The sequence below is a fragment of the Hemitrygon akajei genome, chromosome 30 (genome assembly GCF_048418815.1).
Source record: "Hemitrygon akajei chromosome 30, sHemAka1.3, whole genome shotgun sequence".
Classification (NCBI taxonomy): Eukaryota; Metazoa; Chordata; class Chondrichthyes; order Myliobatiformes; family Dasyatidae; genus Hemitrygon; species Hemitrygon akajei.
In genome coordinates, this window is record NC_133153.1 from 16563952 (window position 1) to 16579365 (window position 15414).

General features: G+C 40.8%; 1 protein-coding gene across 1 annotated transcript in view; it reads left to right on the plus strand.

Moving 5' to 3' along the window:
* The window catches only part of rasef2 (RAS and EF-hand domain containing 2), an 81467-nt gene that overhangs the window by 46412 nt on the left and 19641 nt on the right, over positions 1-15414 (plus strand). Inside the window, exons 6-11 of the mRNA XM_073033041.1 lie at positions 1228-1343; positions 5589-5657; positions 7263-7344; positions 8780-8844; positions 10206-10425; positions 12812-12931. Of these exons, the coding sequence (XP_072889142.1) occupies positions 1228-1343; positions 5589-5657; positions 7263-7344; positions 8780-8844; positions 10206-10425; positions 12812-12931 (672 nt within the window). The remainder of the gene's footprint in view (positions 1-1227; positions 1344-5588; positions 5658-7262; positions 7345-8779; positions 8845-10205; positions 10426-12811; positions 12932-15414) is intronic.

A 15414-nucleotide genomic window follows, 5' to 3' on the forward strand; every position in this document is an offset into this window, starting at 1 on the left:
CTCGCCAACTATTATGGAAAATTGCAATCTGACCATACTTGTATTGTCTGAAATTCACGATAATGTAGTACAATTTGTGGAACAGTGTTATATTAGACCAATCTTATTGGATTCAAATTTGCTTACCAGTCCATCATTCTTTGATTAGTTATCTCCAAGTTCTATAAATCCAAGAATTCTGAGTTGCAATTAGGTTGTCTACTGTATAACCAATTGATTAATTATAATTTTGATCAAAATGCTAAATTAGCACAATCTCCTGTTGGAGCATCTTTTCAAAAAAAAAACTGAGACGGTGCTTAGATGGAATTTCACTCTCTCTCAAATGTAAATGCTTCAACTTCTACGAGAGCAATGGCCTGAATGTCCCTCAGTCCCCAATGGGCAGATTTTCAGTCTAGGAGAAGATGAGGGTATTCAAGAACAGTGAAGGTGAAGCCAAGAAATGGACTGTCATTTCTATTCAATGATAGATGAGGCTTGAAGAGACCGAGGCCTAATCTGTTTCCATTTGTCCTCTAGATGCCAAAATATTTGTATTCTAACAGATTCTGATTTATTATCATTTTTCTTTTTTTCTTTTTGAACAACATCCTTTCAACCAGGGAAGGAACATATTCATACTCTATCTGGAAGGTCCAAGTTGCCACCTGTTGGTTACCCATCTCAAGCAATCCAACCCTGTAATTTTTTGCAGACCTTCTTGTTTACTGAGTGACTTATTTGAAGTTAGTGAATCTGTTGGTTTAGGGGGAAAAAAAACTTGCTTCTTTGTAAATCCAAGAGCTAAGGAGTATCAGAATTTGTGATTTAGAGTATCAATACAAATTTAATGTGTCAAGCAGAAAGTTTAAAGTGCATACGCATACTCTAATAATCCTCGTTCTGCATTATCCGCACAAAGTCTTTCTAAAGAAAATCTCGAAATATTCTTACAAATTGGTAATAAAGAAATTGCGGGAAGCAACATTGTGCACAGCAATATAACATAGCTGGATAATCTGGAATTATGATTTTGGCCAAGGTATAATTACTAAGGAGGATGCTGACTTTTCAGATGCTATTAGAAGGGAGTCCATCCTCCTCATCTAGAAGTTGCACATTCAACAGGGCAACACTTCCTTAGAAGTGTCAGTCTGGATTTGGAGCTTGATTTCCCCTCCACATGACTTGAACTGATACTAATAGTGGAGTGTTGTTCTATAATTGAATGTTTGCTCGTTGCAGGAGAATGAGCACTTGAGAAGTTCCCTTCTGAAGAGCCAAACTGATATTTCTATTCTGGAAGCTACGTTGGACAAAGTGAAAAATGAACTTTCTGACCATCGGCAAGATCACGTTCGGTAAATAGCTGTCAAATACACACTGCAACTTCAGTGTTTGTTAAGAGTATGTTTTTCTCTAACATGTTAATTACATTTGTTGTTCAAGTTGTTATAATGGGGCAGATCAGCTACTTGGACAGGTACACGAATAGAAAAGGTTTACATAGAACAGTGCTGCATAGGAACAGGACTTTCAGCACAGAGTGTGGCGCCAAACCAATTAAATTAGTAATCAGATGGCCAACTAACCTAATCTCTTCTGCCTGCATGATGTCCATATCCTTCCACTTCCCTCACATTCATGTACCGGTCTAAACATCTCTTAAAAGTCCTTATTTATCTGCCTTCGCCACCACTCCAGGCTGCACATTCCAGGCCACCCAGCACTCTGTATAGGAAAGAAATCATGGCATTCATATCTCGTTTGAAATTGCCCCCTCTCACCTTACATGCTTGCCCTCTGGTATGAGGCATTTCAACTTTGGGGGGGATGGGGGAAGATACTGTCGCTCTACTCTATCTTTGCTTCTCATAATCTCATAAACCTCCATCAGATCTCCCCTCAGCTTACGCCAAACCAGTGGAAACAAACGTGTCCTCTAATTCAGGCAAAATCCTGGTAAACCTCTTCTGCACTCTCTCCAAAGCCTTGACATCCTTCCTATAATAGGGTGACCTGTATGCAGTATTTCAGATGTGGCCTAACTAGAATTTTATAAAGCTGCAACATAACTTCCTGACATTTGAACTAAGTGCTTTTAATAATAAAAGGCAAATATTCTATATGCCTTCTTAACCACCCTATCAACCTGTGTAGCCATTTTCAGGGATCTCTGAACATGGAACTCGAGATCCCTTTGCTCATCAACACTTAAGGGTCATGCCCGTAACAGTGTACTGCCTCTTCACATTCGACCTTTCAAGGTGCAACCTTTCATATTTGGCCAGCTTAAATGCCATCTGCCATTTCTCTGCGCATATCTGCAACTTATCCAAATCTTGATGTATTCTTTGCCGGTCTTCCACACTATCCCCAACTCCACCAATCTTTGTATCATCTGTCCATCTACGTTTTCATCCAGGTCAGATATATACATCGCGAACAACAGAGGTCCCAGTACAGATGCCCCGGAACACCACTAATCACAGACCTCCAGCTAGAATAAGTCCCTTCAATGACCATCCTCTGTCTTCTATGGGAAGCCATATCTGAATCGAAATGCCCAATTCACCATTGATTCCATTCATCTTGATCCTCTGGATGAGCCTCCCATGAGGGAACTTGTCAGATGCCTTACTAAAATCCATGTAGACAACATCCATCGCTCTACCTTCATTAAACACCCTTGTCATCTCTTCAAAAAAACTCAAGTTAGTAAGACATGGTCTGCCCCACATAAAACCATGCTGGCTGTTCCTAATTAGACCATGGTTTACCAAATGCTTATAAATGCTATCCTTAAGAATTCTCTCCAGTAATTTCCCTATCACTGATTTGAGACTCATTAGTCTATGGTTTCTGGGATTATCCCTGGTTCCCTTTTTGAACAATGGAACAACATTAGCTACTTGCTAGTCTTCTGGTACGTTGCCTGTGGTTAGAGAGGACACAAAGGTATTGATCAAGGCTCCAGCAGTCTCTTCTCTAGCCTCTCTCAATAACCTGGGGTATATCCCATCAGGTCCTGGGGACTTAGCTACCTTAATGCTCTTTGAGAGACCCAACACAACCTCCTGTCTACCTTTCTCTCCTTGGTAAATACTGATATAAAGTACTCATTAAAGACCTCATCCACATCCTCTACATCCAAGCAAATGTTCCCCCCTTTTATTCTTGAGTGGTCCTACCTACTGCCTAGTTATCCTCCCCCCCCCCCCCCCCCACACAGGCAGGATCCAAAGGGGTAGACTTGTTGCTGAGGAGCAAATGCCTTCAGGTACTGAGGGGAATGGCCACAGGGGAACACTGCACTGAGAGTTTACTCACCATACACCTTCTAGTGGTCACTATCTGAAACTTGCACTCAGTGACAGTCTCCTCTGTGAAGTTTTCAGCCTCCTGGATGGTTCTGAGTATATCCAGCTCCAGTTCCTTGATCTTGTCAGTCAGGAGCTGAAGTTGGGTGTACTTTCTGCACATGTAGTCATCAGGGAGTCTGTTAGGTATCCTGCAATCCCACATCTTATTCCATTGCCTGAACTGTCTGAATTTGCCTGCACTGAATTAAGGACTAAGGATTTACTGACAGTATAAAAAAAAGCTTACCTGTGACTTCTCTCTGAAATATTTGAGCTTCACACTCACCTAGGTCACTTACTCATCATCTTCTGCCAAGCTTGCTATACCTTTGGCTCTAACTTCTTAAGCTTATTATCCACAATTAAATAAATGATTCCAAATGACTCAGCACCCTAGCCTGCACCTGTTCACGCCGAAGTCTGTTGAACCAAAGCTTTCCACTCCTACGATGTCCACTGTGCTTACACCTCACTTATTTTTATTGCTAACCCAAGTAATCTCCCAACTCTGAAAGGCCCCGCAGTTTTGGGATATGGACTAAACACAGGTAATTGGAGCTAACTTGGATGGGGATCTTGGCCAGCATGAACCAGTTGGGGTAAAGGGCTCTTTTAACAATAACTGATGCCAGTGTTTATAATGGAAATTGTGTCGTTATCCTTATAGATAATCCATTTACAAGACTGGCCTTGAGCTAACCTGGCATTGGCATTTCTTGCCCTGTTGTTGCCAGCTGCATGTAGCTCTGGTATACTCCTTTTTGAGCCCAATTTTAATCCAGATTCACTCAGGGACATATTTCTGGACCAAGAAAGGTCCTGCTTTCTCCAGGAAACATCCAGGATCTTTCTCGTTCCAGAAAACCTGACCCTTAGCGAATCTGGATTAAAATTGAAGGAATTGTGCAACTGGCCTGTTCAGATCAATGGGAGAAGTCTGGTTCTGGGAGGAAGAAAAGTAGTTACTTATGTTAGTTTCAATGTTCTTCAAATTTAGTGCTAAGAATGTTCAGCCCTCCACTATTCAATAAGATGCATGAATGTGTCCCAAGTGTTACTGAATCTTGAACATCAAAGATATTCACAAATATCTAGTGGCCCCGATCACACTAGCCTCTTGTAATACTGGAAGAGGACCCCGGTAGCAATTAAAGTCGTTCTGTCTAGCAACTGTTGCAAGGTTCCTGCTGGGGCCATACAGAATTGGCATGTCGTACGAAAAGGTGACTGGTTATTTTGGAGTAATTGAAGATTTGTGATTCAGTTGCCTGGCGTCTTTGAGAGAATTCATAATTCTGTATGTATGTGAATCCTTCTGAAACCAGTGTCCTTAACTCTCCTTGTTCAATTTATCCTTCATACTGTATTTGGGCGTGGTTCTACTGTGTGTCCACTTTAAAGTCCCTCTGCAATTCTTCTCTGTGACCTGCTCCAACCCTCCTGTGATATTCAGCTGATTTCTGATTCTGCCCTTCTGTGCACTTTCAACTTCCTCTGTCTGCAGAACAGGGGCAGAGCTGGGGAAACTGCTGCCTCACATCTATAGCAAAACAGATTCAACTCTGTCCTCCCATGCTGTCAATGTGGAGTTTGCATGTTCTTTAATTGGGCAAATTTCCTCAGTGATGTTGGGGTTGGCAGAATAATTAGCCACTGTAAATTTTCCATTGTGTGCAGATAAGTGGTAGACTTGGGTGAGTTGATGAGAATAGAGTGGGTTTTAGTGTAATCAGTTGCTTAATGAATGTGCTTGCTTATTTGAAGGGTCTTTTCCTGTTCTATGATTGTTGGATGCAAAATCTGCTGTCACCTGAACTCTCATGTCTCACTGCTCCTTGTCAAATCTGTTTCTTGTCCCCTTGTACTTTTTTTAACAAAGCCATTCCAGATGTTGTCCTCTGTGTCTCAGTGCCAGTATTTTCTGATCGACTTGCTTGAGGCATTTTACTACATTAAGGATGATGTAAAATTGTTGTATATCGTTTCAGCTGTATTTGCCTTCCACATGTCCTTTTTGAAAAAAGGATGTGGTTTTGACGCCAAGGTAAAAGTAACGTAAACAATGCATTTTGTTTGCATAGGTGTTTAGAAAGTCACTGGCAAGATTCCTAGAAAACTCTTATTTATATAACATGAATTTAACTGATTTATCATGCAACCAAAGTTGTGACAACAGAGCAGAAGTGAATGTATTTTCAGCGTAAAGATGCACAAGCATTTAATAATTCCATGTTTTCCAACCAGGACAAAAGAAGTTATAAAGAAACTAACAGAAGAGAATGAAGTCTCCACAAATCAGATACAGATGCTTCAGTATGTTATTTTTGCTTGTCTTGAAGGATTAAACTATAATTTCATGATAGAAATGTGCACAGGGTATCAATTCAAGACTCAAGGGTAATTAGAAAAACTCCAATAATCTGTTGTCTGACAATTCGGAGATCCTGATGGTGCAGCATCTGGCTTGGTTAATATCGACTATTTTTCCATCCCACACATGGGATAACAGTTCCTGCTTCTATTCCCACATTCCCTTTAAACTTGCATGGTTCACTGGACAATTGGTTGAGATTATTTACAACATCTAAAAAATGTGAGTTAAAAGTGTGTTCGGATGCTAAGCAAAATAACATCTTGACTGACTGCCCGTTGTGCCGCTGGCAGCCCCATCTCTGTCTGTCTATACTGCTACGCACAGGTACAGAAGGATTTTTCTTTGCTGTTTCCACAACAATTTTGTTTTACCAGTCGTGGTTGTTAATGTTGAGCTGAACCACCGAACCTGGAGGACCAGTGGACCACTCTTAGTCTGGCCTCTGCCCTTTGACCTGTCAGCATTTGGGTGACCCTACCAAGCACTGAAGTGCAAGGCTGACTCCATGTTGACTCCAGCCAACATGGCTCTCTGGGCCGTTGAAGCTCGCAAGCACCTAACCCTATGACAAGGTTGAGGTCCTCTTGGAGGAAAATAACATCCAGTATTTCGGAAAATCTAGTCATTCGATATTACCAATGTCCACCATGGATAATTGTCCACCATGTCCAATTGTCCACCATGTCCACCATGGATAATTGGAGCTTTACTAAATTTAAAGTTGATGAATATTTTTAATTATATAAACAGATTTGTGATCTGTGTTTATCCAGTCCACTTCTCTCTCCCGCACATGCTGCCTGACAAAGTTTTTTTTTTCTTTTGCTCCGGATTCCATCAGTACCTGTAGGTTTCCTATGTCACAATTTTCCTGGTGCTTGCTGCCAAGTATTATTTGGTAATAAATGGATTGAAATTGCTGCATTTGGTACTGTGCAAATGTCTTTGACACATGTTTAAAAAAAAATCTGCAAACCAAAGATACTTTCAAAAATAACGAAATGGCAAGTTTCTAAATATCAAACAAGTTACTATAAAGAGCAGTAAACAGCAAAGTAAAATCAAATCAATATTTGGTGTGACTACCCTTTGCCTTTAAAACTGCAACAGTTCTCTTCGGTACACTGCTGTACTGCTTTATAAGAAAATCAGCTGGTAGGTTGTTCCAAGCATCTTGGAGAGTTTGCCACAGTTCTTCTGCAGACTTTGGCTGTCTCGCTTGCTTCTGACTCTCCAGGTAATCCCAGGTGGCCTCAGAGATGTTAAGATCAGGGCTTGAAGGAGGTCATGCTATCTGAAACCATATAAGAAATCTAAAGTGCCTAAGACTTTTGCACAGTACTGTACATGCAAAATAAAAATAGAAAACGCTATATGAACTCGGTGGGTCAGTTTGGATCTTTGGAAGGAGTTTTGAGCCAATGGTATTCAGAATTTACATAAATGTAAGTTGCAGCTATTGGCTGTTTTACAAAGGGTTTTTGTTTTGAATAAGTTAGTTTGTTTTTGATGTTCCATTACTAACCTTGCCTTATCTTCTTCAGAGAAGCTAACAAGGCCCTTTACGATAGCAATAATTCATTAAGAAGTACTTTGGAAAAGAGTCGCAGTGCAATTAAAAAGAAGGTAAGTTTTTAAAAAAAAATGTTCTAGAAAATTCCAGGTTGTGAAGATCGCAAATCACTGCAGCAAGTGACTAGTTTCCTGTTGCCTCAAAGCTTTTCCACTAAGGCGATAGTTGGGAATGTCATGACAACCAATCTATATGCCTGACAAGTGGCACTGAAGAAACTGAACATTACTAATTTTGTTTCTGTTATAATCAATATGAACTTCACTTCAGGACAGAAATATTTAGGATTCTCCAAGACAGGGAGTTAGAAACTAGAGAAACACTGACAGTATGACCTTCAATTGGAATTTCTCCATCAAATGCTGATGAAGATCCTGGAAATTAAGGCAATGGTTACCATGGGATTGAGAGCAGTCCACAAGGTCTAAAGCAGGGGTGTCAAACTCATTTTAGGTCACGGGCTGGATTGAGCAAAATGCAGCTTCATGCGGGCCGGATCAGTCGGACACGTGCGAACGCAGCTTTCGTTGCCTCCGTTTTTTCAGCCTGCTCTCATGTGTCTTAGTCTCTGCTATAACTACAAAGTGTTTCACTTTACAAATTCAGTTTCTTATGAAGAAGACTGCCGAGCAAGACTGCCGAATAAACACTAAAAACCCTGAAATCCTGGTACCTGAATAAACTCAGCATTAGCCATATCATAAGCCATAGGCGCTTCGATTAATGGGGCCAGCTTTAATAGTAATTAGATATTATCTCGCAGGCCAAAGATAATTCCACTGCGGGCCGGATTTGGCCCGCGGGCCTTGAGTTTCACATATATGGTCTAAAGCATCTGCTTTTCCCAATGGAATGAAGTCTGTAATGATGGGGTCATGTACTAGCAAATGTGTTTTGTTGCCTAAGAGGAGTTTGGTGTTTGGAGGATGTCTTCTAATGCTTGCTACAGTCAGTTACATTAAATATCTTGTAATTAAGTAGAAACTTTGGTTAAATGTACCAGAATCCGTATATAGTAGTGTTTTTAAAAAATTTTTTTTGTAATATGACCATTGCTAGCAAAGACAGCAAAGATTGGGCCTTTTTATGCCCCCCTAGCTGACCAAAACAATAGACGGCCATTGCAAAAACAAAAAAGGAATCAGTAGTTACGAAGATTCAATTCCTTGTAAATTGTTGGAAGTGATTGAAACTGAGTCAGATGATTACCAAACATTCACCTGTTTATTGGTTAGAACTATAGAGCTAAATCTGGGTAAAGATGTGCACCAGATCAGGCAGGAGTAATGCACTGATGGGAGTCTTCATTTTGGATGGTAAATTGTTCTGAACCACTGGGTTTTGCCAGATTTTGATCTATTCACTCATCTGATCCCTGATGAAAGGAGGTCTATGAAGCCTGAGATTGAAGAATAATTGTTATTGCCTATGGTTTTAGAATCCTATATTTGCAATATTTTCTTATGGACTTATTTGTTTTGTACCTAGCATTCCTTAATTGGGCCAGATGGTTCAGAGCAACGAAATAGATTGCATACCATTAACTACAACAGGTAGGCAAAATAAAACATTTTTTACAGATGTTGCACTTGCTGAATTGCAAGTGGACTGATTTATCAGTAGCTTATAAAGTTATTAATGATGAAAATAAACCCAAGCAATCAATTAAAAGCACAAAGTAATGAACCAGTAGTTTGTGAATGCAGGACTGGAAATGTTTAGTAGGTCTTTTAATCCTGAGGGTGGAATGGAGGAAGTAGAATGGGTAGACAGGAGGCTAGTTGGTCTCCTTTGATGTAGATGGCACAGTGAAAAGACTTATAAATGTAGAACTGAGGTTGATTTTTAATTTATGCTGAGCTAGAGTCACTTGTATTAGAATCATTGGTGAACCCCTTAACAGAGTTGAACTGTAAACTTCTCACATCAAAGAGCAGACTTCCTTAAGGTACCACATAAGACCATAAGACATAGGAGCAGAATTAGGCCATTTGGCCCATCATTCTGCTACACCATTCAACCATGGCTGGTCCTTTTCTCCCCTCCTCAGCCCTACTCCCCAGCCTTCTCCCCGTAACCTTTAATGCTGTGTCCAATCAAGAACCGATCAAACTTGTCTGAAATACACCCAATGACCTGGCCTCCACAGCTGCCTGTGGTAATAAGTTCCACAAATTCACCACTCTCTGGCTGAAGAAATTTCTCCACATCTCTGTTTTAAGTGGACTCCCCTCTATCCTTAGGCTGTGCCCTCTTGTCCTAGACTCCCCCACCATGGGAAATATCCTTTCCATATCTACTCTGTCTAGGCTTTCAATCCACTGTGTATCCTGCTGTGTGATTATAAGAAAACTCTAGTGTCACTTGTTACACATGGAGCGAACATTTCTGAAACTACTATAATCCTTCATTGGTTTAGGGAATAAATCAGGGAGTAATGGGGAGAGAATTGGAGCTGACCCTTCATCAACGTATTCTGCAGCAATGTTATCAACATGAAACATTAACATCTTCTTTTCCTGGAGTTTGATTTTTGGACTTTCTGCATCTGAAATTTTTGTTTGCTTTTCTGGATCGGGAGTTTGGAAGAGACAACAGGTTTCTTAAAGTGCTCCACATGGTTCTGGGCTCCATTCTACCAGAAGGCGATGAAAACCTTGGAGAGAGTGCAAAAAATAATATTCGCTGTAATGTTCTGTGAATGAGTTGAACAGGTTACATTTAAAGTGGTCCACGTGGGAAACGAAGAGACACTTCCTCAGTGGTTTGGTTGAAAACTGTATTACAACATGAAGTGCTTTTTTTAAAAAAAATTCTAGACATGAAAATATAGTGATGTAAGGAATGTAAGAACTCCAGACCAATTGAACTGAATAACCAGTTTGTGTTGTGTATTCTGTATAATCCTTTGTAGTATTTCCAATGGAGATGTTGACGCTGTGATTTTGAACAACGACGAATCCAGCCACAGAATATCTGCCGTAGCAAACTGGGCAGATCGATACTTGGACAGTGGTGTGTCCACGTCTCAGGATGTGGCAGATTATTCTTCTGATGACTATGACAGCGATCGCAGTAATGATTCCCGTGAAACAATGCACTATAGTTATTCGTACGTGGCATCAGATGCAGAGGTGAGCTAACCTGCTGGGAGGCTTTCATTTCCGGATTGGAGTTGTTTGCAGTGATTTGTGTGATAAATGCTTTTGTTTTACTGTCAGCTGTCTGTTTCCACCTCCTACTGGTATAAACCTGCTATTCCACATTCCTTTCATATAATCTATACAATAGAGATCTGACCTCAAAGCCTAGCAACTCGGACTTAAAAAGAATAGTGCAGGAACTGGAGTGTGGATTGGTTCTGCAAAGTAGTCAGCAATGCAAGGTCTAGTCACAATTAATCTTGAGTTTTGATTGCAGAATATTCCAGGAATGAGGAATATTATTTCCACATAGATTGAATAAATGGTGAGAGACAGGGAAGTAACATGAACTGTGTGTGGCATCCGTCGGTCTCGAGAGACCGTGGATCTGCGCCTGGAGAGTTTTGATTCCGCTGCTGATGGTGGTGCAGCGTCTGTTGTGGCTGTGACCGGCCCACACGGGAGTGACAGTCTCGGCTGCAGCGATTGCATTTGAAGACGCTCTCCTCCAATTTCTAAATTGGGCTCATTACTTTGAATGTAATTCTCATTGCTGCCATCAGGTGGAAGGTACAAGAGTCTCAGGATTTCCACCACCAGGTGCAAGATCAGTTACTACCCCTCAACCATCAGGCTTCTGAATAAAAGGGATAAATACACACATTTTCTCCATCATTCAGATGTTCCCACAACCAATAATCTCACTTTAAGGACTCTTTATCTCATTATCTCATATTCTCGTATTTATTGCTATTTATTTATATTTGCATTTGCACGGTTTGTTGTCTTCTGCACTTTGGTTGATCTTTCATTGATCCTATTTACTATTCTATAGATTTTCTGAGTATACCTATAAGAAAATGAATCTCAGGGTTGTATATGGTGACATATATGTACTTTGATAATAAAATTTACTTTGAACTTTGAATTAATCATGTAGGTTCTTCTTGCGGTTCTCAATTAAATCTTGAAACTATTGCTGTGTTTGGCATCTGGTAACAAACCCCATTGCCTACTCTCTGATCATTAATCTTCTTGCTGTAGTTTGGTTTAAGATGGATATTTACAACTTCATATCCCATTTGACCTCTCCTGCAGCTTTCAAACTCCTAGTCAGCTCATCAACTTTACAGTCCAGTTTGGCTTCAAAATCAGTTCTTACCCTTGCCTCAGCTGTTCTGATCTTGAAAACCTAGTCTGTGTTTGTATTACCTCCAGACTTGATTATCCAAATGTTCTCTGGGATTTCATCCTTGGTAAACTCCAGCCTATTCAAAATTTGGCTTGTGTCCCAGCTCCTAGTTTCCACCTATCCTGTTCTTCTGTCAGCTTTCCACTTGCCGATGTCCATCTTCGGCTCCCAGTTAAGCAATTTTAAGAATTACCCTTACTTTCAAATACAAGAAAATCTGCAGATGCTGGAAATCCAAGCAAAACACACAAACTGCTGGAGGAATTCAGTACATCAGGAAGCATCTGTGGAAAAGAGTAAACAGTCACGTTTCAGGCCAAGAGTCCTGATGAAGGGTCTTGGCTTGAGCATTGGCTACTCTTTTCCATAAATCTTGCCTGGCCTGCTGAGTTCCTCCAGCATTTTGTGTCCCTCCACTGCATGTCACTCCTCATTTTTGTGAAGTCCTGTAGTCCAGTTAACTCTTCTCAGGCTTCCAGCCAGGTACAGTCAGTTATAACCGACGTCTTGAATACAAACTCTGCCATCTTCTTCATTCATCCCTGAAGAAGATGGCAGAGTTTGTCAGTGAAACGTCAGTTGTAATCGATCCCTGTACCTGGAAGTCTGAGAAGAACTTATTTGTAATGTACTCTGGGAAAGCACCAGATCATTTTAATCTAGTCCTGTTATTCTTCATTGTTTCTCCACTGATTCAATTCCGGCTACAACTGGAATCAAGTTATGCCACTGTTATACCACTGGAATACCACATTATACCACTGTTGCCACCTGTGTTTTTAAGCTCTGAAACGCCCCTGCTAATTCAATTTGAGATGGAGCGACAGAGACACACTTGTTTTGATGTATTAAGATCTTGTGCCTTACACAAGACTCACTTCTACCAGCCTCAATGCTTCTTTATGCATAATGACATTTGAAAGTACTGTTTTGTGATATTTGACTTGATTAGGAATGCAACATAAGTGATCAATAAATTATGGAAGTATTTGTATTTAAATGGATAAGGAAATGATGCATTACGAAATTGGACATTAATGCAAGGCTTGTCAGAAGTGATCATTTTGAGAAATTTCATCTACTGTATTTCCTTTTATTTACAATGTGTATACAAATGCACATCGTCCACTTGCTGTGGGCTTGGCGAAGGGTGGTGAATTGATAGTTTGGCTGTGTTTCTATTAGATGCCGGAGGTGAGGACGGAGGTGGACGGAGTGGCCGGAGGCTGGAAGCCCTTGCGGTCGGTTAGTCGTTGTAGCTCCACAGCATCTTCTCGGAGACGTTTACCAGCATTTTCACCCAAGGTAACATCCAACCATCGGGAAAATGTTCTCTGGATCATCCAGGCTTTGCCTTTGACTAGGGCAATTGCTTTTAATTTTGAAGAAATTAAATATGCTGTGCTTTGATTAATATAGTTGGAAGTGCATGAAAAAAAACAATAAATAGTTTTAATGTCTAGATGACCAATTCTGATTTACTTTTTTAAATAAAATTCCTAAATGGTGTAGGTAGGGCCATTTGCTGCTAAATTGATTACAGCTAATTGTGGCTTAGCAAATTTTTTTTTGAGTAAACTAGATGTCCTCTTCCAGTAAAAAACTGGCTTAACCTTTGCTGCTTCCCCAAAGAGCGAAAACAATGAATAATCAGAATCAGATTTAATATCACTGGCATATGGCATGAGATTTGTAAATTTTCAGGTAGTGGGACAATGAAATACATGATAAATATAAAGGGAAAAAACTGAATCACAGCAAGTATATCAAATAGTTAAGTGAAAATAAGTAGTGCAAAAAAAAGTTAGGTAGTGTTCATGGGTTCAATAACCATTTCGAAATTGGATGGCCGAGGGGAAGAAGCTGTTCCTGAATCACTGAATGTGTGTCTTCATACTTCTGTATCTCCTTCCTGATGGTAAAAATGAGAAAAGGGCATGTCCTGGGTGGTGGGGATCCTTAATAATGTACATTGCCTTCCTAAGGCACCATTCCTTGAAGATGTCTTGGATTCTATGGAGGCTGGTAAATTAGAGCAAGAATCTTTGACAACATTATCTCAGCAAACTTGACCAGTTCCCTCCCTTTACCTGATAGCAAAGGTTTTGCTTTTAAAATCACACTGTTCACCTACCGTCTCCAACAGTATAACAGCACTTCAAATCTGTGAATATTTCAAATTAAAATAAAGCTACGGGAAAATATTAAGTATTTTCGTGAAAAATTGCCATGGCATTTCAGCTGTTTGGAAATGTATATGTATCAAGAGCAGACATAATAGGTTTCTGACAGCACTTCTCAGCTGGTATAGCACGATAGTAAAGGACTATGTTGTCATATATAAGATCTCCAAGCAGCTGTTAACTGGTTCGTTCTGCACTAGCTGCAGGCTTGTGTTCCAATTACTCACCTTCTGGTGATTCACATAGTGAATTGGAAAGGAAGGTATTGTTATTTAAAACATTTTCACAAAATGACAGTATTGGAACTAAAAAGGTGCAGTATAGTGGTGCAGGTAATAGAGCTTTGCAGCTCTGGCCGTCTGAGTTGAATGTGACCTCTGTCTCGTTTCCTTCCTCATCCCAAAGATATGTAGGTTGGTGGGTTAATAGCCACCATAAGTTACCCCTAGAGCAGGATAGCAGGAGAATCTCATAAACACGAGGAAGTCTGCAGATATATATATTTCTTTCTCTCTATCTCTATCTCTCAATCAATGCTGGAGGGACTCAACAGATCAAGTAGCAGCTATGGAAATTAATACACGAGGAAATCTGCAGATGCTGGAAATTCAAGCAACACACACAAAATGCTGGTGGAACACAGCAGGCCAGGCAGCATCTATAGGAAGAAGCACTGTTGACGTTTTGGGCCGCGACCCTTTGTCAGGACTAACTGAAAGAAAAGGTAGTAAGAGATTTGAAAGTGGGGGGGGGGAGAACCAAAATGATAAGAGAAGACCGGAGGGGGTGGGGTGAAGCTAGGAGCTGGAAAGGTGATTGGCAAAAGGGATACAGAGCTGGAGAAAGGAAAGGATCATGGGACGGGAGACCTAGGGAGAAAGAAAGGGGGAGGGGAGCACCAGAGGGAGATGAAGAACAGGTAAAGAGTGATGGGCAGAGAGAGGAAAAAAAGGGAGGGGGGAGGAAATAAATGAATCAGAGATGGGGTAAGAAGGGGAGGAGGGGCATTAACAGAAGTTAGAGAAATCAATGTTCATGCCATCAGGTTGGAGGCTACCCAGACGGAATATAAAGTGTTGTTCCTCCAACCTGAGTGTGGCTTCATCTTGACAGTAGAGGAGGCCATGGATGGACATATCAGAATGGGAATGGGACGTGGAACTCTGTCCGCCAGAGAAAGCAGGATCTCCTAGTTGCCACACATTTTAATTCCACGTCCCATTCCCATTCTGATACGTCTATCCATGGCCTACTCTACTGTCAAGATGAAGCCACACTCAGGTTGGAGGAACAACACCTTATATTCCGTCTGGGTAGCCTCCAACCTGATGCCATGAACATTGATTTCTCTAACTTCCGTTAATGCCCCTCCTCCCCTTCTTAACCCATCCCTGAGTTATTTATTTTCCCCCTCCCCTTTTTTTTCTCTCTCTGCCTATCACTCTTTGCTTGTTCTCCATCTCCCTCTGGTGCCCCCCTCTCCCTTTCTTTTTCCCCAGGTCTCCCATCCCAAGATGCTTTCCCTTCTCCAGCTCTGTATCCCTTTTGCCAATCACCTTTCCAGCTTTTAGCTTCACTCCACCCCCTCTGGTCTTCTCCTATCAT